General features: G+C 35.4%; 1 protein-coding gene across 1 annotated transcript; it reads right to left on the bottom strand.

Moving 5' to 3' along the window:
* Nucleotides 1-1475: 1475 nt before the first annotated feature.
* Nucleotides 1476-23437, bottom strand: LOC127713960 (polypeptide N-acetylgalactosaminyltransferase 5-like). Its single transcript, XM_052219910.1, has 9 exons — nucleotides 23257-23437; nucleotides 21369-21533; nucleotides 19028-19244; nucleotides 17598-17715; nucleotides 16389-16574; nucleotides 11301-11432; nucleotides 3618-3716; nucleotides 2721-2852; nucleotides 1476-1654 (listed from the first exon to the last, which is right to left on the bottom strand). Exons 1-9 carry the CDS (start codon nucleotides 23435-23437, stop codon nucleotides 1493-1495), a joined length of 1392 nt encoding a protein of 463 aa, XP_052075870.1. The 3' UTR covers nucleotides 1476-1492.
* Nucleotides 23438-26950: the final 3513 nt, after the last annotated feature.

Below are 26950 nucleotides of genomic sequence, written 5' to 3'. Positions count from 1 at the left end.
TTTCCCACCCTTACATATAATCCTGGATCCGTCCCTGATTTGGAATAATAATTGAAGTTAAATAGATATGGCGTATCTACTTAGCTCTGAAATCGACATCTACATTTCATCTTTATGACGAACAGTTGATTGCACATGGGGCAATACGGCTTATATATCACCACATTATCTGCTGAAGACTAGTGGTTAAAGCTAAATACCTTTTCGATTGAATATTATAATGTTTATATATTTTCTATATCGAAGTGACAAATCACAGTATGCACGGAGCGCAAAAGGAATAATAATAATAATAATAATAATAATAATAAAATAAAAATAAAAAACAGCATTCAATTCCATAAAAGATAACATAGTAGAGCATATTCTCTTTGTAAATAGGAAAATAGGCTGCATTAAATGAAATAACGACCTTTTTTTATGGCAATCATGCTCTTTCATCAGACGATGTAGAAGAATATAGGTGCACCCCCATTCTTTGCTTACATTATATTATTTCAATTCTCAGGCAAATCCAAATTGATTCAAAGGTCTTCTTTCTCTAAAAGTTTGGAAACATAAACATTTTTATCACCATTCCTTGGAGACTTGCATTTATAAGAAATCAACATTTAATTTTAACATGTCATCGCTCGCCCAAAAATTCACAGAAAATGACAATTTATCAAATATTATTATATCTTGATCCCGAAAGAAGAAGTTTTAAATAATTAGATTTAAATACGCCTTCCTTTTCGAGCGCAAAAATTGAGTAGTTTGGGATCAGTCGCTATTCCTAACAATCATGCTTTAGGAGTCTTTTCGTTAGAAGCACATCCCCGTTTAGGATGTTCGTATATTATTAGGATAATCATGCGCATGCGTAACTTATGAAACATATCAGTAATGCTGAAAAAGCAAGGACTTTTTACGCTGCAGTGGCCGTGATTCAGATTATAATTGCCGATCGAATAGGCGAATGATAGATAAGGACTTTGTAAACCAATCGCAAAGGACTTAACTTAATTTTTTTTTCAAAAGTATAGTCTAGAATATTTCTTCCACGACTGTGAAATATCACCGGAAAATGATGAGTACATGTATAAGTAACAGGACGGGTGCCATATGTGGATCAAGAACTGCTAACCCTTCTTGAACACATAGTGTTCACCCCTTTTTTGGTAGGGTTCGTGTTGCTCAATCTTTAGTTTTCTATGTAGTGTTTTTGGTTGTTATCTATTTTTACCATGGCGTTGTCAGTTTTACTTCAACTTATGCGTTCTGAATGTCCCCTTTGTATCTATCTACAGGCTCATTTTTCTAAAGAACAAACGTCTTATATGACATGAACTTGAAAAAATAAATTATTTAAAAAAAAATTGAGGAATCAATGCGTTTTCGCACACTGACTTGAAAAGAGAAGAATTGTTGTATGAATTGGATTTCAAAATATAGAATTAATACTCGATAAAGTAGCATGTTATGTCAATACAAAATATGTTTTTAAAGATATTCAATCTAACGAATTCCAGTTTCTCGTTGGTCCTGGTGGTCCATTTCTGTTCCAAAGCCAAATTTGGTAATCAGTGCCTAAACATGTGTTCATAAACAGTGTTTGTCCATCTTGTGATATTTCAAGGCACTTCTGTGAAAACACATGATACAACGTATTATCCTAAAATGACAAATAAAAGAAAATCATAAAAATGTTGTATACGCAATACATTATATTTAAATTGATACATAAATTACGCAAAACTGAATTTCAAAATGAGAGTATTACTATAAACCTGTGTCTTAGTTTTAATAAGGTTCATTTTTTAAAATCGTTAATGACTACTACTGACACTCGGTTATAATAGGTTATATCAGAATATTCATACTTAAGTCTTAGGGAGCTACCATTTGATTTTTATGGGGGGGCTAGGATGGAATTTGGAAAAAAGGCAGGACAGGAGTTTTGAGTTAAAAAAAAAAGGCAGGATGAGCAACTTTGCCAAAAAAAAGGCAGGATGATAATTTATGTAAAAAAAAGTCAGGATAAACTAATCAAAAAAAGGCAGGACCGAAAAGAGTGAAAAATAAAAAGGCAGGACAGAGATTACAATGCAGGACAAAATTTTTCATCCTAGCCCCCCCCCCCCCCCCCATTCCCCCCCCCCCGCCCCCCCCCCCCCCCCCAAAAAAAAAAAAATTAAATGGTAGCTCCCTTACAACCATAGTTGTTGTTGACTTTGAATTAGCTTTCAGTAATTACGAGTACTTTCAGATTTGTACTTTGTGTCTTTTCTATTGGTTTAGATTAGTTGTTTTGTGATTTTTGTCGATCTGACGAGTTAAACCTTTTTCAACTGATTTTTTAAGGTTGTTCTTATGTGTGCTGTAACAACACTGTTCCAGGTTAGGGATGGGATAGCGCGCCCGCAAACATGTTTAACAACGCCACATTCTTTATGTGCCTTTCCAAAGTCAAGAGCCTGTGATTCAGGGGTTGCCGTTTGTTTGTTTGTTTTTTGTTTATTGTTATGTACACAAATCAGGCCGTTAGTTTTCTCGTTTGAATTGTTTTACATTTGTACTTTTGGAACCTTTGATAGCTTGCTCTATGGTATTGGTTTTGCTCATTGTTGAAGGCCGTACGCGATGACCTATAGTTGCACACCTTCTACATCATTTGGTCTCAGATGTTAGTTGTCTCATTGGCAATCATACCACATCTTCTTATTTTTATATTAAAATACCTCTCGATATTCCCATTCCTGGTTTCCCCGCCTCTGATGGCATGATTCCATCTGTATTCCAGGTTTCCCGCTGTAATCAACACATCCATTGTCTCGTTTTATTTCTTTTGCCATTGTCAAATACATTACTTTCTTAATTAAAAAAAATATATATTTACAAATATAAAATAGTCTATTAATGTGTTTATTTGATTTCTAAAATCCTTTTTGCTGTTACTTTTACAAAAATGAATGGAAAACAATAGACAAGTATTAATGAGGGAATTCAAATTCATGTGTCGACGACGGACCGGCAAACAAAAAAGAAAGAATATGTAACGTCAACGTAAAAGCAAAAATGAGGACGATATTGTATTTGTGCATCTTAAGGTGGTACATAACACTACAGGGAGACAACTCTGTAAAAATTAGCTGAACGTTTTAATCACGTTCTATTGTTAAGGAAATATTAAGCTTCTCAATGATCAAAATTAGTGTTTGTCAAACTACTATATATCCAATGTATTTTTCCGATAAAATGTTTGGTTCAAGTTTTTTGAAATTTTTATATTTTTGTCAAAGAGTCAAAATAAATATTGTGTCAAAATTTTATGAAAATTAAACGAGCCAAATTAATTTTAGTCGAGGTGTTTGGTACCACCTTAATCAAACATCGAGATGCTGTAATTACAAATCAAATAGACCAGGTTTTTTATTTGGTACGCGAGACGCGTGTTTCGTTTACATACGACTCATCAGTTGCAATCGATACCAAAACAGCTGAGAAGCATGAAATACTGCACAACACGAAAGAAGAAAAATAAAAAACAAATAAAACGAAAAAAAAAAGACGAAATATAGACTATTTTATAACAAACATTTTCAATATAAAAAAAGAAATGTGACTTCATATCTTACATTATGTCCTGATGAACAGTTGACCAGTGAGATGGGCTTCCCTGTTTGTCCGTATCCACAATCACCCATAAGGCAGTATGGTTGGGTTTTGGCTGCTATCTATGTATAAAAAACAACATTTATATAATGAAGTACCGAATTAAAATTTATTATACTTTCGTCTCCGAGATAGTGATATGTTCTTAAGCTCTGTCCGACCACCTACTTGTTTTGACGCATTTTTCTCAAAAAGTACACATCTGTGCTTCCCAAGTTTCCACGAAATTCTGTATCAAGCTTTATATATGTAAGCATTTGTTTGCCTATTGATTTTCTATGTTCATCGAAAAATTAAGACAGGGTTATCAATACTAGTACAATGTAGTAGGAATGGCAACATCTTTTTATTTGAGTTATCAGAATGTAAAATCAGAATGTAAAATCAGAATGTAACTAGAGGCTCTAAAGAGCCTGTGTCGCTCACCTTGGTCTATGTGCATATTAAACAAAGGACATAGATGGATTCATGACAAAATTGTGTTTTGGTGATGGTGATGTGTTTGTAGATCTTACTTTACTGAACATTCTTGCTCCTTACTATTATCTCTATCTATAATGAACTTGGCCCAGTAGTTACAGTGGAAAATATTTTGTAAAAATTTACAAAATTTATGAAAATTGTAAAAAAATGAATATAAATGGCAATAACTCCTTAAGGGGTCAACTGACCATTTTGGTCATCTGACTTATTTGTAGATCTTACTTTGCTAAACATTATTGCTGTTTACAGTTTATCTCTATCTATAATAATATTCAAGATAATAACCAAAAATGGCAAAATTGCCTTAAAATTACCAATCCAGGGGCAGCAACCCAACAACCTGTTGCCTGATTGGTCTGAAAATTTCATGGCAGATAGATCTTGATCTTATGAACAATTTTATTTCCGTCAAATTTGCTCTAAATGCTTTGGTTTCAGAGATATGAGCCAAAAACAGCATTTTACCCTATGTAATATTTTTTAGCCATGTCGGCCATCTTGGTTCGCAGGCGGGGTCATCGGACACATTTTTTAAACCAGATACCCTAATGATGATTGTGGCCAAGTTTGGTTAAATTTGTCTTAGTTGTTTCAGAGGAGAAGATTTTTGTAAAAGATAACAAAAATTCACGAAAAATGGTTAAAAATTGACTATAAAGGGCAATAACTCCTTAAGGGGTCAACTGACAATTTTGGTTGTTTGACTTATTTGTAGATCTTACTTTGCTGTACATTATTGCTGTTTACAGTTTATCTCTATCTATAATAATATTCAAGATTATAACCAAAAGCTGCAAAATTTTCTTAAAATTACCAATTCAGGGGCAGCAACCCAACAACCTGTTGCCTGATTGGTCTGAAAATTTCATGGCAGATAGATCTTGATCTAATGAACAATTTTATTTCGTCATATTTGCTCTAAATGCTTTGGTTTCAGAGATATGAGCCAAAAACTGCATTTTACCCTTTGTACTATTTTTTAGCCATGTCGGCCATCTTGGTTCGCAGGCGGGGTCACCGGACACATTTTTTAAACCAGATACCCTAATGATGATTGTGGCCAAGTTTGGTTAAGTTTGTCTTAGTTGTTTCAGAGGAGAAGATTTTTGTAAAAGATAACAAAAATTTACGAAAAATGGTTAAAATTTGACTATAAAGGGCAATAACTCCTTAAGGGGTCAACTGACCATTTTGGTCATCTGACTTATTTGTAGATCTTACTTTGCTGTACATTATTGCTGTTTACAGTTTATCTCTATCTATAATAATATTCAAGATAATAACCAAAAATGGCAAAATTGACTTAAAATTACCAATCCAGGGGCAGCAACCCAACAACCTGTTGCCTGATTGGTCTGAAAATTTCATGGCAGATAGATCTTGATCTTATGAACAATTTTATCTCTTCAGATTTGCTCTAAATGCTTTGGTTTCAGAGATATGAGCCAAAAACTGCATTTTACCCTATGTACTATTTTTTAGCCATGTCGGCCATCTTGGTTCGCAGGCGGGGTCATCGGACACATTTTTTTAAACCAGATACCCTAATGATGATTGTGGCCAAGTTTGGTTAAATTTGTCTTAGTTGTTTCAGAGGAGAAGATTTTTGTAAAAGATAACAAAAATTCACGAAAAATGGTTAAAAATTGACTATAAAGGGCAATAACTCCTTAAGGGGTCAACTGACCATTTTGGTCATTTGACTTATTTGTAGATCTTATTTGCTTAACATTATTGCTGTTTACAGTTTATCTCTATCTATAATAATATTCAAGATAATAACCAAAAATGGCAAAATTGCCTTAAAATTACCAATCCAGGGGCAGCAATCCAACAACGGGTTGTCTGATTCATCTGAAAATTTCAGGGCAGATAGATCTTGACCTGATAAACAATATTATCCCCATGTCAGATTTGCTCTAAATGCTTTAGTTACAGAGATATAAGCCAAAATCTGCATTTTACCCCTATGTTCTATTTTTAGCCATGGCGGCCATGTTGGTTGGCAGGCGGGGTCATAGGACACATTTTTTTAACTACATACCCTAATGATGATTGTGGCCAAGTTTGGTTAAATTTGTCTAAGTAGTTTCAGAGGAAAATTTTTTTGTAAAAGTTAACGGACGACGACGACGGACGACGACGGACGACGGACGCCAAGTGATGAGAAAAGCTCACTTGGCCCTTTGGGCCAGGTGAGCTAAAAAGCCATTTGCTTGTGCTTATATTCTTAAATGCAAAATAATACCAGGCTCAAGACTGAAAGATAGGGTGGAGTGAGGGGTAGGCATTAAAGACATTTTAGACATAAGTTTTGTCCTCTGGTGAAGACAAACCATGAGTTGTCCCACCTTGGCCTTCATCCCAATGGACATAAGACCTTTACCTATCATTTGCACATAGTGTGTAAAAAAGTAATGCTGTATGTAATTTTTGACAGACTTTGAAAGATGGGGGGTAGCCATCTCAGACTCTTTAGACCTAAGTTTGGTCATATGGTGAAGATAAACCATGAGTTGTCCTACCTGGACCTTTTGCCCAATTGGATCTTAGACCTTTAACTATCATTTGACCTAGTGTGTAAAAAAGTGTATTGCCGCAGGGAATTTTTGACAGACTTTGAGAAATAGTGGGGTAGGTATCTAAGACTCTTTAGATCTAAGTTTGGACATATGGGGGACCTATGGGGAAGACAAATCATGAGTTGTCCCACCTTGGCCTTTGGCCCAATGGACCTTAGACCTTTACCTATCATTTGCACATAGTGTGTAAAAAAGTATTGCTGTAGGTAATTTTTGACAGAATTTGAAAAATAGGGGGTAGGCATCTAAGACTCTATAGACCAAACTTTAGAGTCAAACTAGTAGATTCTCCACATGTGCTATTATATCAGAGGTAGAGGGTAGGCATTGCCTCCCTAGACCCGTACGAGTTTGTCAGCATAGGTTGGGGGGAGAGTACACAGTATGTCACATAGTCTAATTTGACTTTTGCCGGCTGGCCAAACTAGGAGATTCTCCACGTGGGCCATTATACCAGAGGTAGAGGTAGGCATTGCCTCTCTAAAATGGCCCATTGCACTATTGTCCTATACCTGTACGAGTTTGTCAGTATAGGGTGGGGGAGGGTACCCAGTATGTCACATAGTCCAATTTGACTATTGCGGCTGGCCAAACTAAGATTCTCCACGTGGGCCATTATACCAGAGGTAGAGGTAGGAATTGCCTTTCTAAAATGGCCCATAGCACGTATGCCCTAGACCTGTACGAGTTTGTCAGCATAGGGTGGGGGAGGGTGTCATATAGTCCATTTGACTATTGCCGGCTGGCCAAACTAAGAGATTCTCCACGTGGGCAATTATACCAAAGGTAGAGGTAGACATGGCCTCTGAAATGGCTTATAACACTTATGCCCTAAACCCGTGCGAGTTTGTCAGGATAGGATGGAGGAGGGTGTTACCTCGGTATATCACATAGTTGAAATAAAGTATTGCTGGCTGGCCAAGCTAGGAGATTCTCCACGTGGGCCATTATACCAGAGGTGGAGGTAGGCATTGCCTCTCTAAAATGACCCATAGGACTTATGCGCTTGACCCGCACGAGTTTGTCAGCATAGGGTGGGGGAGGGAACCCAGTATGAAACATAGTCAAATTTGACTATTGCCGGCTTGCCAAACTCAAAGATTCTCCACGTTGGCAATTATACCAGAGGTAGAAGTAGGCATGGCCTCTGAAATGGCCCATAGCACTTATGCCCTAGACCCGTACGAGTTTGTCAGGATAAGGTGGGGGGAGGTGTTACCTCGGTATATCACATAGTCAAAATTAAGTATTGCCGGCTGGCCAAACTAGGACATTCTCTACGTGAGCCATTATACCAGAGGTAGAGGTAGGCATTGCCTCTCAAAAATGGCCAATAGCATGTATGCCCCAGACCCGTACAAGTTTGTCAGCATTGGGTGGGGGGAGGGTACCCAGTATGAAACATAGTCCAATTTGACTATAATTGCCGGCTGGCCAAACTAAGAGATTCTCCACGTGGGCAATTATACCAGAGGTAGAAGTAGGCATTACCTCGCCTCTAAAAAATGGCCTAGGGCATAAGTACTATGGGTCATTTTAAAGGCAATGCCTACCTCAATTTCTGGTATAATGGCCCACGTGGACAACCTCTTAGTTTGGCTATCCGGCAATAGTTAATTTTGACTTTGAGATATACCGGGGTACACCCCCCCCTTTTTAATCTTGTGCTGATAAAATTGTACGGGCCTAGGGCATACGTGTTATGGACGATTTTAAAGGCAATGCCTACCTCTACCTCTGGTATAATTGCCTACGTGGATAATCTCTTATAAAAAAGAAAATGTGGTATGATTGCCAATGAGACAACTCTCTACAAGAGACCAAATGACACAGAAATTAACAACTATAGGTCACCGCACGACCTTCAACAATGAGCAAAGCCAATACCGCATAGTCAGCTATAAAAGGCCCCGAAATGACAAATGTAAAACAATTCAAACGAGAAAACTAACGGCCAAATTTATGTACAAAATAATGAACGAAAAACAAATATGTAACACAGCAACAAACGACAACCACTGAATTACAGGCACATACAGCATGTGGCGGGGTTAAACTAGTTTGAAGGCGCCAACCCTACCCCTAACCTGGAACAGTGGTGTATCAGTACAACATAAGAACAAACTATAAAAATCAGTTGAAAAAGGGTTAACTCATCAGATGGATGCAAATAGAAATACATCTAACAAATACACAGAGTGGACGTGGACGGGTACTTGTACATCCAAACAACAAAAAGACACTAAGTACAGATCTGAGAGTACTCGCAGTTACTGGCAGCTAGATCAAAGCCAATAACAACTAATGAAAAAAATCATGCATCTAAGTCTAAATTATCAATCAGTACACATCCAACATCCAATGGATTAAGTGTAAAGACGTCATAAACAGTCAGAGAAAAACATGACCTTGTGCAATGCCAAGATACAGGTATCGACAGATTGTAGAGCAATGAATGTGCATATGTATATAACAATAATATTTAGTTTGATTTTAATTTACTGATAACAAAATCAATATTAATACCATTAGTATGGATAGCCGGCATTAGTTAATTTTCACTTTGAGATATACCGGGTACTCCCCCTACCCTTTACTGACAAACTCGTACGGGTCTAGGGCATAAGTGCTATGGGCCATTTTAAACGCAATGCCTACCTCTACCTCTGTTATCATGGCCCACGTTGAGAATCTCTTAGTTTGGCCAGTTTGCACACTAGTTGCATATGACAGATAAAGGTCTAAGGTCCATTGCACCAAAAGGCCCAGGTGGTGCAACTCATGGTTTGTCTTCAACATAGGTCCAAACTTAGGTCTAAAGAGTCTAAGATGCCTACCCTGCGGCGATAATTTGTTTACACACTAGGTGCAAATGATAGTTAAAGGTCTAAGTTTCATTGGACCAAAAGGGCCAAGGTGGGACAACTCATGGTTTGTCTTCACCATAGGTCCAAACTCAGGTCTAAAGAGTCTAAGATACTTACCCCAACAGCTTTCAAAATCTGTCAAAAATTCTTCGGCAATACATTTTTACTCACTAGGTGCAAATGATAGGTAAAGGTCTAAGGTCCATTGCCCCAAAAGGCCCAGGTGGGAAAACGCATGGTTTGTCTTCACCTAGGTCTATTGCACCAAAAGGCCCATGTTGTGCAACTCGGTTTGTCTTCACCATAGGTCCAAACTTAGGTCTAAAGAGTCTTAGATGCCTATCCCCCATCTTTCAAGGTCTGTCAAAAATTCCCTACGGCAATACTTTTTTACACACTATGTGCAAATGATAGGTAAAGGTTTTAGGTCTATTGGACCAAAAGGCCCAGGTGGGATAACTCATGGTTTGTCTTCACCAGAGGACCAAACTTATGTCTAAAGTGTCTTAAATCATGTCTATCCCTCACTCCACCCCATCTTTCAAATTATGTTAAAAATTACCTACGGCAATCAAAGGCCTATTTATAACCCTTACAATGAGCAAGACAATTGGACGATTCGGTTATCACGTAGTTATCATTATACTTCGATGAGGCACATGTATACTTTTGTTTTCACTTTTGAAAAGGCAATTAAAATATATAATTCTTCATTAAAATCTTCTTTTTCATAATTTTACAATTGCATAGTTTGATGTATTTTAAAAAACAATTCTGTTGAGTTTGAATCTTATGCATCTTTTTTGGTTTTTAGATTTATCTTAAAAGTGGCTGCTAGCGTAGTGGATGCTAGCGAGTGGCTGCTAGCTTGAGTCAGGTCAAAATAAGACGTAGTTGATAAGCTCATTAGATGTATTATTTTTGTGATTGTACTTTTCATTACTAAATCGATGATGGGGGCATTGGTGCCCGAGTGGTCCAAGTAGTCCAATTACTACAAATTCTAGATTTCTTTTCTTTCGATTTGAGACCCAAATAATACCAACGAAAATATAAGGTAAAAGTCCGAGTCAGCCTTTTCCCGCCATTTTAAAAAAATTAAATAGCTCGAAAAGGAGCTCCATAACCTATCAATATTTTTATCTTATTTTGTTCCTTAACTAATGCTCTTCTGACTTATAGTATCAATTCTAAATTCTAGATTTTTTTAATTTCACCTAAGTACATCCTTAAATACAGGCATTTTGACTTTGTAGTATTATGCATAATACATAATAGATTTCTGTACGTTAGTAGAAAATTTGCAAATTATCAAGTTCGTTTCTTTTATTAGTAAAAGATTATATACTTTCCTCCAAAGGTTGTTGTTTTTTTTTTTTTTTTTTATATTTACAAAGCAAATTTTAGTTTATTGCATCTCAGTTCGTCCATTAGTCAAATTCAATTATGACAATATTTGTTTGTTCCTCTTTTTGCTTTTATCCCCTAAAAATGACACATGCCTGATGACGTTCATCTTGTTGCTGATCTTTAAATTTGTAATGGAAAAATCAAATTTTCTTTTATATCGACTAAAATCAATATACAATTACTATTTTATATTGAAATACCACTTAATCTATCAAAAACACTGAGTACAACATAAATTTGACAGGTCGTGTTTCCGATCTTCATCGCAGTCATTTACATATACATAAGTGCACATATACTATACCTGTCCATATGCCAATGATTCACCTGGTACCCACATTTCAGGATAAACATTTTTCAGGAACCATTCAAAACTTTTGCATTTCAATTTCTTTCGTAGTTCAATTCTTGAGGTTATGTTACCGTATTCCGGTAGCTGTAAGTAAAACGTATTCATTGGTCGCTTCTATATATACACTAACATCTAAGGTAAAGGGATGTTGAGGGCTCACAACCATAATTTTAATGTCCAGTGGCAAATGTTTCATTGCTATTCAATACATTCTGACAGCAAATTTAATCCGTTTTATTGAAGTTTCAACCTCAACAAAGTCTTAATATATTGAACCAATCATCATCTTTTGATTAATTTTACTAACAAACTTTTAAATTCACTAATTTTCAATTATAAAGTCAATTAACAATTCCACATCTTTCAGTTTTGATCTATACGTTCGTGTATAGTGTAGATGACTAGAAATCATCATGCTTGAATATACATGTACTATGGTCATGGTATTTCTTAAAAACCAAATGGGTAGCATGGTAAAAAAATATATTATCTATTTCCGTTTCTTATAAGAAAGAGTTGTTCATATACCACGTCAATAATGATTCTAAGAAGATGTTCTATTACCACAGTGATTTACCTTTGTCGGACTATATGGGGTGTCGAACTAATGGGCTGTCGGACCAATGGGGCGTCGGACTAAGGGGTGAAAGACCAATGGGGTGTCGGAATATCGGGGAGACCCCCTTGGGACAGGCGCAAAGATGCGGTGGGGTTAAACATGTTTTGTGAGGTCTCAACCCTCCCACTATACCTCTAGCCAATGTTGAATAAACAAACACAAAGCAATACGCACAGTAAAACTAAGTTTAAAAGAAGTCATGTTTACTGGTTTTTTTCCATTGGTGAAAGTCATTCAATGACTTATAGTTGCTCACATTCACCGCATTTAGACTCTCTCTCTGGTGGATAGTTGTCTCATTGGCATCCATACTACATGTACCTATTTTTATATTAGCTCAACCACATCATGTTTGTGCCTATCCTAAGTTCGTATCATTAATTTATTCAGCGGTGGTCGTTGGATCTGTCTGTCTTCTTTGTGTTTTTTTTTTGTTGTGTTTAAGACAAAATCACGTTGTTTGTTTTCTCTTTAAATTGATTATATTTTGTTCCTCCTTTCTCATGCCTGGAAATTTCATGTCGAACATATGGTAGTGACTTTTATTGTTGTTTAACGGGTCGTAAAGCGTGAGACTCTTATTATTGTTTTCAACCTCATTAATTGCTATATGGTGGAGAGTTGTCTCACTGGCAACCATAAGATATCTATGTGTTTATATATTAATATATATACGGATAAAATTAAGATCATAATTAATTCGGGGCCTCGGTGGTCGAGTGGTCTAAGTAGTTACTACTGTAATCACTATCCAGTCAACACTGAGGTTGTGAGTTCGAACCCCGCTCGTGCGGGTGCACTCGACTCCAATCTTAATTGACTAGGATTGTCAGTTTTCCTATCGAAGGTCGGTGGTTTTCTCCGGGCACTCCGGCTTCTTCCACCAATTAAAACTGGCCACCACGAAACAGCCTAAAAGTGGTGCTTAAAAGTGGCGTTAAAACACCAAAAATCAAATCATAATTAATTCAATCAACACACTATCCCTTTGAGGCTCACATATCCACCAAGAACTGAAAGCATATAATTGAATTAATAGAAAATTTAGAACAATATAAGGTACAGCAAGATTTCAACTCTTATACTGATTTTAAGTGAAGATAAACGAACGTTATAGGGAAAACAAAAAGTAAAATAACACAAATACCGAACTCTAAGGAAAATTTCAAAACGGAAAGTCCCTTATTAACAAATGGCAATAAATGGTGGATTAAACCTGGTTTTATAGCTAGCGAAACTTCTCACTTGTATGACAGTCGCGTAAAATTCCATTATATCGACAACAAAGTGTGAGTAAAACAAATAATATAATATTTAATAGGTAGAAATGTCATAAAATTGGGGTACAGCAGTCAACATTGTGTTATTATCTTAATCATTATAAAACAAACAACTATGTCAACAAAGAAAAAGAAAAAGGCATGTAGACACTCTATAGACAAAGCACATAAGCAAAAAATGAAAAACAAGAAAACAAAAAATGACTATAGCACAATAACACAATGGCGGGATGTATAAATACCGAGCCACGCCAAAAAGATATTAACAAAATTGGACTAAACAGTAAAGGTTATTAATATACAAAGACAAATCAAAAGAAACCTATACTACAACACGCAATTAAGATGATAAACAACGTCAGTACAATAGACATGAAAGTTTAACGGACGGAGAACATTTGGCTTGAATATACCACAGGGAAAATAATCGAAAGAGAACTCGGTAACTGATTCAAACCATATGTAAATCAATGCAAATACACTGATACTAAAAGGCCTTAACAAAACACCAAATTGAAATTGAAAATCTGTTAAGGACATTTGTGACTAAATAGGTTCTAAAGAGGTTCAGTTTAATTAGAATTAGATACTGATACTTACATTCAACGTGTATAGTTTCAATCATGATGGAGGGGGAAATAAAGCATTCTTTTCCGGATCCGAAAAAAAAAAACAATCATTAATTCCCGAGTCCCGTTAAGGGTAAATCCCAAATTCCCGCGAAAGTAAAGGCCAAATCCAGAATCCCGCAAAAATAAATGCCTAAGTCCTTCCGCCTCTTACAATAGTGTCAAGGCATTAGCCACTAAAACAAGGTACACACAGACTGATAGAATCGTCCCAAATGATAGAACTATAAACCTATAACACCAATTTAAGTTTGTACAATTAATATCTCTTTTTAATAGGCTTCACAAGAAACATGTGGAGACTAAACACATACAATATAAGGAGGTAATTTCAGTTTCTTCAATGCTGTCAAAATATTCATGAGACTAAAAATTAACATATTCTGTACATGTGTCAGTAGAGATTTACGGAAAGTCTCGGTACCGACTATTGACACCGACTTTGACAGATAAAATGAAAGGGGTCATCTCAAATGTGATTTTAACGGCGCACTTGATTCATACGGTATTTTTGTGCAAATAAAACTAGAGTCCCATGGACGAAGCATAATATCACTCTATCGACAATAAGCAGGAAAATTTGAGTCCAGATATTCAGTAACAGAACATTTATATCGGAGCCCCTAAATCGGATATGTAGTCAAGCTCATACATATGTATATGAAGCCAGATAATGATTTTTTTCTACACCTACATTGCCATTGTGTACAAATGAAAAATCCAGTTTTCCGTTAGATATATTTTCCTGTTCCACAGATCCACAGACACGAAAATAGAGATATGGGTGGTTAACCCATGAAAGGGGGGGTTGTAGGGGGTAGGGGAGAAGCAAATTACCTAAAAATCTGTCGACACCAATTAGAGTATGAAGGGGCCAATCAGACAACCTTCATGGGCCATCGAAAACAATTTGGAAATACGGCAACCCAGAGATAATATAGTTTTTGACGAAAATCTATCAATCGATCATAGGCCATGGTGGCTATGTTTTAAAATTTGTCGGAATAATCAGTCTCAGTTTTGGTAGATGATAGTCCCAGGAGCATTTCTACTATCTAATTTCGAGCCGACATTTAGTAGTTTTAGTAGAGAAGTCGACCGCTCGAAGGCTGCGATGGCCATTTTGAAAATTGGATAGGGCTGTTAGACATAGTTTTTATAGTGGACAAAGAGCATTTCTATATACCATTGTGGGTTCAAATACTTTTTAAGACTAGACATTGTACGTTATATCTTATTTTTGATATTAAATGCATTCTTCAATCTCAATCTGTCCATCATAAAGCTTTACAAATTCCACTATTTTCTCATATATATTGAGTAAACGACGGTAGCAAAAAACATTTTATAGACACATATCTTGCAACCGGCGAAACCCCTGAAACATGCTAGATATTCTGCAGATTGTCAAGGACTTATTTGCACGAGATACTAAGAGACCCTACAAATTATCTCACAAAAATCAGGTTACATTGTATATATGGTGGTTTCAGTCATATTCATCATACCATGTTCTCGCGTTGATTTTCGACGTTAATGTTGCCACAAATAAAGCATAAATTAAAACATACCAATACCACAAAGACCTTTGGAGTCGTTAGAGCAGTGGCCTGCTCGGAACGAATTGAGCATAAAACGCGATATTTGGACTTATATCCCTGCCGCCGTCGGTGGAATAGAATACCATAGGCCACAAGATTAGCCGCGAGAACTGTATTTTTCTAGTCATCGTCACTACCATGCCATGTATACGTCTTTTGAGTAAACCCAAGCGCAACTATGTTGTGCTGTTAAACCACAGTCTCGGGTTAGAGAAGGGTTCGGCGTTTACAAACATGTTCAACCCCGCCACATTCTTTATGTGCCTGTCCAAAGTCAAGAGCTCACAGCATAGTGGTTGTCATTGATTCATGTCTGTCATATTTATTTTTCGTAAATTGTCTTGTTATAAATTAGGCCGTTAGTTTTCTCGTTTGAACTGTTTTACATTTTTCCTATCGGGGATTTTTATATCAGACTATACAGTATCTCATTATTGAAGGCCGTACGGTGGCCTATAATTGCTTACTACCATTTCATTTTAACTCTGGTGGATAGTTGTCTCATTAACAATCAAATCAAATCTCCTCATGTTTATATCAATCGAAAACCTTTATGGAGGCATACAAGACAAAAGCTGAGACATATTGTGGAGAATTGTGCAGGACTTTTGAACAGACAACAAACTTAATTGAATTGAATAAATCATTGTGAAAAATCTTGCTTAACAGTTATTTGCAACATACATGTATACCTTGAAATGCTAATTGCTTCGTACTTTTTTTATTTTGAGACGATCCCCTTTATTTTGCCTGTCAAAGTTGGTGTAAACAGTCGGTACCGAGAATTTGCGTAAATCCCTAATATGAAGCTTATGATATTTAGGAAAATAGTTGACACAAATGGACCAGTGGAATTTAAGAGTTGTTTCCCATTAACCTGATGTCTAACAAAACATTAAAAAATATCTAACCGTTTGTATGCCTATTTTGTCGTAATAGTACTGTTTATACTCATCAAGCCACACTTCACATAAACGGATATTATTTCTCCGTACTACATCAACATTTTTTCTCCATTTGTAAGGGGATCGTTTCCTGAATATATGTCCGACATGAGAACATGGTGTTGTTTCTAACGTACCACCACACATCCATATCTACAATTGAAACATTATAATTAGCATGAAATTAACAATAAGGAATGGCCCGGGTACAGGGGCAGATCCAGCCATTTTCAAAAAGTGGGGGGGGGGGGGGGGGTTCCCAACCCAGGATAAAGGGGGTGTTCCAACCATATTTTCCCATTCAAATGCATTGATCGTCCAAAAAAAGGGGGGGGGGTTCAACCCCCTAACCCCACCTCTGGATGCGCCACTGAACCCTAATTCGACTATACTCGTGACAAACATCTAGGTGATTTATAGAAAAGTATGTATGTACTTTAATATATATTGAAAATAACATTTGAAACATTTAGTGCGTTCGAAACGCTCTCTTGGATTTACCTGCATCAGGAAAACCTCATACACAAAACATTTGAAAGCCAACGATGAGAAGTACATGGAAACGTTAAGAGCAAAATGACTTAAAGGGTTCTGAAGAGTATTCAGCTAAGAACGAATTGGAAAAGTCAAGCTTGAGCATTTTGGCGATATCATATTTTTCCAAAGAATGTAAGCATGTATTGCTTAGATGGCTTTAACAAAACCTTCGGAATATTTGTTCCTCAATGCTTTTCAATTTCGTAATTTAGGTGTCCTCCTAATCTTTTTGATACTAACGTCACTGATAAATCTTTTGTAGACGAAACGCGCGTATTGCGTTCAAAATTATAAGCCTAGTATGTTTGAGGAGGTGTTTTCCCAAAAAATAGGGGAAACAGAATGAAATCGAAAAAAGTTAGAATAAAGTAACAAATGCACGAACAACGTTTATCATACCTCGCAGTTTAAGAAGAGAATGTGATCACATTCTGTGTAATGATACGACGAAATCAATAACCTTCTCTAAACATTTAATAAGGGTGCAGAAATTTAACATCTATCCTTTTAATTTCACAACACTCGACCAAATGAGTTTTCTCACTTTGTCTTGTTTTTCTGATAATATAATTCAAAGACTTTGATAACTGTCTCTTAATGATGGCAATGTAAAGAGTCAACATTTAATACATAACAAACCCTAAATGATATTTCTAGATTTTCACCTCCCCATATGTCCATTCCGTCATCATATGTTCCAATGTAAGTAAAGTATGCACGACTGATCGCAAATAATCCACCAGCCATTGTTGGAGACCTACAAAGACATGTAAACATGAGCTCCTTCGTAAATTTTACGGACGCCATCACGAGTTGGTTGACCGTTATGGAATAACCGTTTCACAGATGATATCGGATATGTTCCTTATGTTGTAACTACAATACCCTTCCCATTTCAGGAATGTGACCTACCGAATTAGACTATTTATCGGATTTGTAATAACATAAGCAACACGACGGGTGCCACATGTGGAGCAGGATCTGCTTACCTTTCCGGAGCACCTGAGATCACCCCCAGTTTTTGGTGGGGCTCGTGTTGCTTAGTCTTTAGTTTTATATGTTGTGTCATCTGTACTATTATTTGTCTGTTTGTCTTTTAATTTTTGGCCATGGCGTTGTCAGTTTGTTTTCGATCTGTGAGTTTGACTGTCCATCTGGTATCTTTCGCCCCTCTTTTATAGCTACAATATTCTCAGGGTTGATTGTCGTTTGCTTTATGTCCAGTGGAAAATATCTCATACACATACAATCGGCCCTGTAATGGACCGGGATGAAAGGCTGAGTATTTAGACTGCCATTGGCAAAAGAGGGTACATTGGAATAGGGATATAAATTTAGCCTTGTAACACGCTACCTTCGCAACCCTCATGAAGAGTTGTTGTTATGGTTCTTAACGTGCAGAGAGCGTAGCATTTTGAAAATGTATGTCTCTTTAGTGATATATCGATACTCAAGGGCGAACTATTTGATGACCAAGGTTAATTAGTTTTCCTCATAAAATCCTTACATTTGCCTGTCAAGCACTGTAAATGTTAAATGTATTTCAATATATGTTGCAATGCTCTTATATATCTTTAACACCTTCCTTTAACTGCTACACTTTGTAGCGTAAGCATTTACATTTTTAAAAACGTTACAGCATTTTCACATAAAAATATTTATTTTACATGTTACAATACTTTTCCTAAAAAAATGATACACATCAAACGTGTTACAATACGTATTTTACGACACGATAACTGTGAATCACCTCGACGACAACTCATGACAACAGCAACAATCAATGAAGTTAAACATGTAGGAGGAAAACATATAAATATGGTTTTATGATTGGGTTCATAAAAAGATTACTTTGGATAAATTATCCCAATACCAAAGATTGTACTCTTCATACATTACATAAGACATGTATGAAATCACTAGAGTCCCTCGTAAAAATTTATATTTTGGAATGTTTATAAGGAATCAGTTTTGAAGCATTTATATTTTGCTTATAACAGTCAAATCTTAAAATGTTTAATACATAACGTTGAGTTATTCAAGCATTTTATTAGTTGGTGTACATGTACCTGTACGGCAAATGATCTTCGTAATTTCTTCTTTTCTGTTCATTTTCCGGTAAAGAATGCCAAATGAAAACCATTTTCCAATCAAATCCCCCGGCAAACATATCTTTAGCACCTTGGAACCGGAAGCCAAAAGTGTCATCATCAATAACATCTATACAAGGAGTAACAACAGTCGTCCAGTTTCTGCTTATTCTATCCAACATAGGTTCAATCCAGCCTAAAAAAAGTTAAAGCTTTTTTTTCAAGTAATTTTAGCCAAAGAGTGAACATAAGTTTAAAAGACATTTCGAAAACGTAAAATTAAGTACTTGTTTAACATAAAAACCACCTTTCACATATAAATAATCTCAGTTTTCAACTCTTGCGAGATATTCCTTTTCTCCGATTAAGATATTTGATTTGCCAGATGCATCGATATCAAAGGGAGACCATTGTTGATCATGTAAATATTCATCCTATAAATTATACAACATGAACTACTTTTCGGTTGTGGTGAATTTCTGGTACAAAATAACAAATGGACAACATATGTTATCACTTTTAGATTTCGTTTACTAATTGATGTCTGACATCATGAGTATATATCTACCAGCTGATACGATGTTCCAGAGCTTGCATTTCCTATCACGATTTCCTAGATATATGATTGCTGCTCAGAAGGAAGCTAAAGAACCAAGAGTTTCAAGTGGGGAGGTTAATATCATCCTTTCGTCTATTTTACGGAGTGTTGACCGTTATGGAATATCTGTTTCAGAGATGACGACAAATATGTTCAAATTGTCGTAACCCCAATCCCATCCTATTTTCCTCCAATGTGACCTACCGAATTAGATTTGTCTCCGGGTTTGTACATACACGAGCAACACGACAGGTGCCACATGATGAACAGGATTACATTTCCTTACCCTGCCGGAGAGCTTGAAATCACCACCGGTTTTTTTGTAAGGTTTGTGTTGCTCATGCAGTCTTTAATTTTCGATGTTTTGTTTTGTATATCGTTGTTTGTCTTTCCGTTGTATTTCGTTTTTCGCCATGGCATTGTAGGTTAGTTTCCAACTTTGCCCCTTTGGTGTCTTTCGCCCCTCTTTTTTTCCGGTACTGCTCATGACGCACAGCAATGATCTCTAGTTTTATCTTAATTTTATTCACGTGTACATCGTATTTTCATGCAGATACATGTATCCCTTCCGTGGTATTGGTTTGAAACGAAAAGAATGTACTGATCGATATTGAAGGTTAGATGAAATATGTTAAAGTCTAAAATAGATTAATAAATTCAAACAGAGAATAATCAGAAGTGGTTGATCATAAAACGTTGACGATTTATTATATCTTTAATATACAATATGCGTTAAACGTCCTGTCAAGATCCTGACGATTAATACGATCTTCTGTATTTAGAGAGTATCTCGGTTGATGTAATAAAATACAAAGACGCATTGCACCATCTCTGTGACGTTTCCTTAGATGGTCTTTTTAAGGCATAATTTTCTTAACCTACATTACGATTCTTTTTTGCAATGCAATGGCATTGTGATAATTTCGCAGAATTTAACATTTTTTGCCGTCCTTTATATTAATGAACATTTCACACGGGACGTAAAGCTGATAAGTCAATAAATAAATGATATATTTTTAGCAACATTTGCTGATTTCGAAGAGATCAGAAAAGTATTATGCCTGTACGACCCTAATATTTTTATGTGTTTCGGAAAATTTAAATTAAAATGAATCCATAATGCAACTTCCCTAAAAAAAAAGAAAAGAAGAAACATGAATATTTAGTGCGATGAAAAATACATGAAATACGCATAGAAGGTATGATCCCAAGAAAAATGATATATTGAATTCTAGAAGTACTTTGGTTATTTTCTTCTGTTTTATTTATATTTTCCCCCACATCTCTTTTCATTCATGTTACACATGCACTTTATTTCCATGAACACAGACCAAATGAAGTGACTTAAAATGCTCTCGAATGATAAGTAGTCTCTCTTCTATAATAAGTAAAAGAAAACGTATTTTTTTCTTCGTCAAAGGTACATAGCTGTTGTCATGCAAAGATATATGTTGCATTCAAACAACAATGGTCTGATTGGTTTTTCATTTGTTGAAATAAAAATAAATCAAGTTATTGGTTTTCTTGTTCAAAATGTTTTTACATATTCATGTTGAGGCCTTTTGTAGCTTCCTATGAGGTATCGGTTTTGCTCATTATTGAACACCATACGGTGACCTATATGGGCTAACAGCTACGTCATTTGTCTTTGGCGGAGAGATGTCTTATTTGCAATTATACCATACATTCGTATTTTTTCAATACATGTTGGACATTCTATACCTTCAGTGCATTCAATGTGTGAATCTAAGAACACCAGCACAGCTCCTGTTGCAACTCGGTATCCTCTAAGTCGAGCTCTTACAAGACCTTCCCTACTTGTAGCTCTCACAATTTTTACCTTTTGGTAGTCCACAAAATATTTTTCTAATGGCTCTCCTAAGTGAGCTGAAAATTGACCAACACATGAATTATTCGAGAAGGTGGACGCTTATTGAGTTTTGTTCAATTCTTACACACCTAAAAAAATGCGTTGATGCATTTTAACATACTATTTTTATTTATTACATGAGAGTGTATGTTTGCAACCACCAGAAACATTTACCAATTAATAGTGTAGAGAATAAAAAGAACGCATTTGAATATGTTTTGTTTCAGTGTAACGTGCCGACTTATTGCTTTGTTCTGTGTTGGAGTAAATGGTCATCTTAATGGTTGTTAGTCTGGTGGTAAGTTTGTATTTGTATTCGAGGAATAGAGAACATTTTCAAATGTATTGGAAGTTGGACACGTTTCACACCTACATATTATCGATTTATTTTGAATTTGAACATTTGTCTCCATAACGTTGGGACCCGTAAATCAGCTAATTTATCTAACCTATATTATTATATTCATCAATGTTTGTCTCTGTTTCAGTTTTAATAGCTACGTAATTTTACCATAAAATTGAGAACGGAAATGGGGAATGTGAGAATGGAAATGGGAAATGTGTCAAAGAGACAACAACCCGACCAAAGAGCAGAAAACAGCCGAAGGCCGCCAATGGGTCTTCAACACAGCGAGGAAATATCGCACCCGGAGGCGGGCTTCAGAATGCATGTTTGGTGTTTTTCAATGCTTTCGTATTTTTTTCTTTTTGTTATCGATAACCTGACCAGCCTTTCTTTGATCTCAGTTGTTGATTATTTTATATACATGTAACAATTATGATTACATGTATGTGTAACCAATGTGATCATTATGGAGGTTTGGTCATTGTCCGTTTTTTTCAAAAGAAATCAAAAGAAATCAGATGTTTGAATTATGTTGGAAAATTTTGTTTGTTTTTCAAACTTCATACTAAGACCGTTCTGTTTTTTGAGTCATGTTATTAGAAAAAATACCCATGTGATAGCATGATTATGTTCTACATCACAAATTAAGGTAAATTCAACGTCGTTCTGCTGACAATGTAATACGATATAATTTCAATTATTAAAAGAGTTCACGAGATAGTTGACCGTTATGGAAAATCGGTGTCACCGAATTAGACCCATCATTGCACTTACCATGAACAACAAAAGTGCCTTTAGTAGAACATGATCTATCTACCCTTTCGCAGCACCTGACATCACCCGAGCTATAGAAAGGAAGAAGTTCGTATTGATCAGTCTTTTATTAGTTGTCTATGAATTGTTGTGTGCAATTGTTTGTCTTTCCGTTTTGTGTTTTTGTTAGATATTTTTTTCTGATTTGTATCGATCTAATGAGTTAAGCTCTTTGCAACTGATTTTTATAGTTTGTTCTTATGTTGTACAGTTAAACCAATGTCCAGGGTTAGGGTTGGTGCCTTTAAACATCATGTTAAACCCTGCCACATTATTCATGTGCCTGTCCCAAGGCAGCAACCTGTAGTTAAGTGGTTGTCGTTGAATCATGTTTGTCATATTTGTTTTTCGTAAATTGTTTTGTTATAAATTAGGCCGTTTGTTTTTTCAATTGAATTGTTACATATTTCATGTCAATGCTTTTTAAAGCCGACTATACGGTATGGGTTTTTCTCATTGTTGAAGGCCGTACGGTTGCCTTTAATTGCTTATATCCACTTCATTTGAACTTTGGTGGAAGGTTGTCTCATTGGCAATCATACCACATCTTCTTATTTTTATATGCAGTAAGGATGACTCACGCATATCAGAGCAGTCGTCTGCTAATATCACTTCTCTGAGCAGATGCTTAGGAGTTTTGTTGATAATACTGTGGACGGATCGTAGGAGCACAGACCAAGCCTCGTTATGGAATGTAACGATTACACTGACGTCAGGTAGGTCTTCAGGATATTTGATAAGTTTGCACCTGGAAATTAACATTAATTTGAGAACATGTTTTAAATTTTGTTGTGTACATGGCACACACTTCGGTAAGGGTCTTAAGGTAGTATGGGGATCTTCTGCAGCAGCACTATTACAAGTTTATTTTCAAATTCTGATTCTTTACAATGCCAGTGCTTTATTGATGATACATTCCTGTTTAAAATCTCGGAATCTTGAAATAAATCGGTTTCCACGACCAAAACCTTATTAGTGGTGATCTCTGCTATGTTTTTTCTTTTGTCTTTTAACGAATTTGGTGTTCAGAAAGATCTTGATAAATCCAGTTAAATTTATTAACAACTTTTCTTTTCTAGTTGTAAAGCTTGACATATGTTTGGACACTTTATCATTGTTAAAGACAGAAAGTTGATCTTTTGCTTTTGCATTGGTATCATAGGGGTGCTGCATCGTTGACAAATACACACATTTCCGTTCTCAAATTTAATTTCAGTCGTACTTACTTTTCATCTCTTTGGTCTTTCAGAGTTCTATTCAGTGAGATGCGGTTGCTGAGATATTCATTGAATGCATTATTTTTCCATCCATTTTTATATTCCTTCTTTTCTTCTTCATTTAATAAATGTTTACTAATGTTGACCGGTTCTCCATTTTCTCCTGCAATATGAATCAAGTCCTCTTATCACAACGTAGAATTTAAATAGATGTATTCATATACTTTAAAAACAATTTTTTAACAAAAATCCCTTCACTTATTTGTTTTATAGCAGAAGAGATGTTTACTCTTCAAACGCAGCTTAAATATCACTTCCTCTTTTGCGACAGACATAATTGGTTTTGAAAGTTATATGCATGTCTATGGAATTAGATTGTCTGTTATTTTGAATAACATTTTTGTGAAGTCGTAATGGTCTAGTATTCTCTTTCGTGTTCTAGACATTGTTGTTTATTCATTTTGCCAAAATGTTATTTTAATTTTTAACATGTATCTATAATTAAATTATTAAAAAAATAAACTTTAAGGGTTGATTGGGGTATATAGTTATTGTCGTCCCTGGATTTCTCCCGTTTCGGCAGTAAAACCTTGCTAAAGTAGAGCATTCGTTTTGCTGCGTGGGATTTATACATACACAGTCACGTCCTGTCGAAATGGAGACATGGATCCAATGCCTGATAAATTGAGAGTACCATTTGAACAATTATCGGAGGGGTCAGTAAGAGGACGGTTGCAACAACAAAAATGTTCCTTTTCAACATACCCTCATTTCCAGTGGCAGTATTGATTTCAAATCCTTCATCCCGGTCGGCCTATCTTGCAGAACCTATATATTGCATTAATTGTTAAGTTGCTATCGTCCTTATTATGCATAAAATACTTTCCACTGGACAATAAACACGCAACGATCAATCAATCAATAAAAAAATTGTGTGTATCGTATGTTAAAAATTAAAAAAAGATAATCTAGATGAAAGGTCAATTTTGTTAAACTTAGCAGATATGAGAGTGTAAAAGAGCATTTTTCTTATACTAGTAAACAGAAATCTGATTATGTTTGAGCTTGCATCTAGTCACTAAATGCAATTATTCTTTGATATGGTATTATTTCACAGTACGTGTTTCTGTTTTTGTGTGTGTGTGCTGTCTGTTTATATAATGCAAAGTATTGCTTTTAAAGCATCTTCGTCTTTGCCATTTATATCTACACTTATTAAATTTACAAAGCTAAACTTAAAAATTTACAATGATCCATGTTTCTATACGTAACTCAAGTCTAATTGTTTTTATCTTTGGATTTTAATTAATTTGGTTGAAAAACGTTTGTTGGGTTCTAGATGTCTTTCGCATGTCTCTACGTTAAGGTATCTTAACAAGGACGGCCTGTGTTGGATGCCCTATGTGTCAAATGAAACTTTTGGCGGGATTTTTTTTAATAATAGTGTAGACTAAATTGCTCGGCGTAAGAATCCTAACGTAAATAAAAAGATTCTAAATTGGGTTACATTTCTTCATTCGAAATTTTACCAGAATGACAGAATGACTACAATAGGGATACACAACTATAAACGTTTAGGTTTTTATAATTTACCACTGTACAGTATTCGACTTTAAAAACAAATGAATAAATTAAAAAGATGAAAGCATTACCTAATTCTTCTTTGACAAGGATATCAACTTTTGGAAACTCCTTCAACGGTGGTTTAATGTGTAAATTTTCACCATTGTATTTTCCTTCCTGCTTACTGTCATATAAGTTAATATTATGAGCATTTATACTTTCATTTATCTTTTCAAATTCGTTATCTATAAAATACAGAGATTCTTGCGGTATTTCATGGTCATCTGGTGGTTGCAAAGGTTTTATATGTTCACGTGTCGGTCTGTCCATACTTTCAATTGCTTTTCTTAATTTTACGTCATAGAGATTCATATTCTCGGTGTCACTGTTTTGGGGTCTTATCATATCTTCAAACAGGAGAATAGAATACCACAGCACTGCAACTAGAAATAACAAGAATATTGGAATCGATAATTTATGTCGGAGTAGTCGCACAACATTCATTCTTCGGGACCTGAAAATACAATAAAAAAAAAATAATAAGTCAAAACTTTGGTCGACAGTGACACATTTGATTTATTACCAAATATGAATATTCTTTTCAGATATTCAGTTGCCGTTCTCATGAATTCAGTTACAGAGTCTCATCAGCTCCGTGATTGTCCAATGGAAAAATCTCAAACAGTTACTGTATATAATTCCAACAATGCAACCTTTGTTAATATTTAGTCAATTTGCATCTACATGGTTTATTCTGGCAAGAGTTATCTCCTCTTTTGATGCACTTTGATTTAAAAAAAACCAAATAAATCCCTTAGGGTCGATTTAAAAATTGCGCACATACAAATTCTAATTTGCTCTTCGTGCGATATATACTGTTATACTTATAAACGACATTGCATTTACCATTATTTTGGGGGGAAATAAGTTTGAGATACATAGTAAATGGTTTTAGTTAAACAATACAGGATAATTGGGATTATAGAATTGAATATCCAGAATAGAATGTCTAAAGCTAGTGACATATTTTCCTCTTGATTCGAATCCTATGAACTATTTAAAAACAAGGAGATGTGGTATGATTGCCAATGCGACAACTATGATGATCCACCAAAGTTCAAATGAAGTGGATGTAATCAATTATAGGCAACTGTACGGCCTTCAACAATGAGAAAAAACCCATACCGTATAGTACTTAGTCTAGCCTTTTTCCAAATGAGACACAGTCGATTCAACACAAAGTAAGGTACATACAAATACAATTAACACATTATCACTGATAGTGTCTATTTTCCTGAATATGCATGTATAATTATGACAAAACATAACGTTCATTTTATCAACAAGCTGTTGTCATTTTGTGTCTATTATAATAGATAATTTTACGTCTTACATAAAAAAAATATTTATCGGATTGAAATACATCTTTTATATTGCATTTGTCGATCAATATATCATCAAGTTAAAAAATAGATAAGAAATGTACGTTATCTTA

The sequence above is a fragment of the Mytilus californianus genome, unplaced genomic scaffold, assembly GCF_021869535.1.
Source record: "Mytilus californianus isolate M0D057914Y unplaced genomic scaffold, xbMytCali1.0.p SCAF_9, whole genome shotgun sequence".
Taxonomy (NCBI): domain Eukaryota; kingdom Metazoa; phylum Mollusca; class Bivalvia; order Mytilida; family Mytilidae; genus Mytilus; species Mytilus californianus.
The sequence above is the reverse complement of the archived record's forward strand: the minus strand, read 5'-3'. Positions and strand labels throughout refer to the sequence as shown.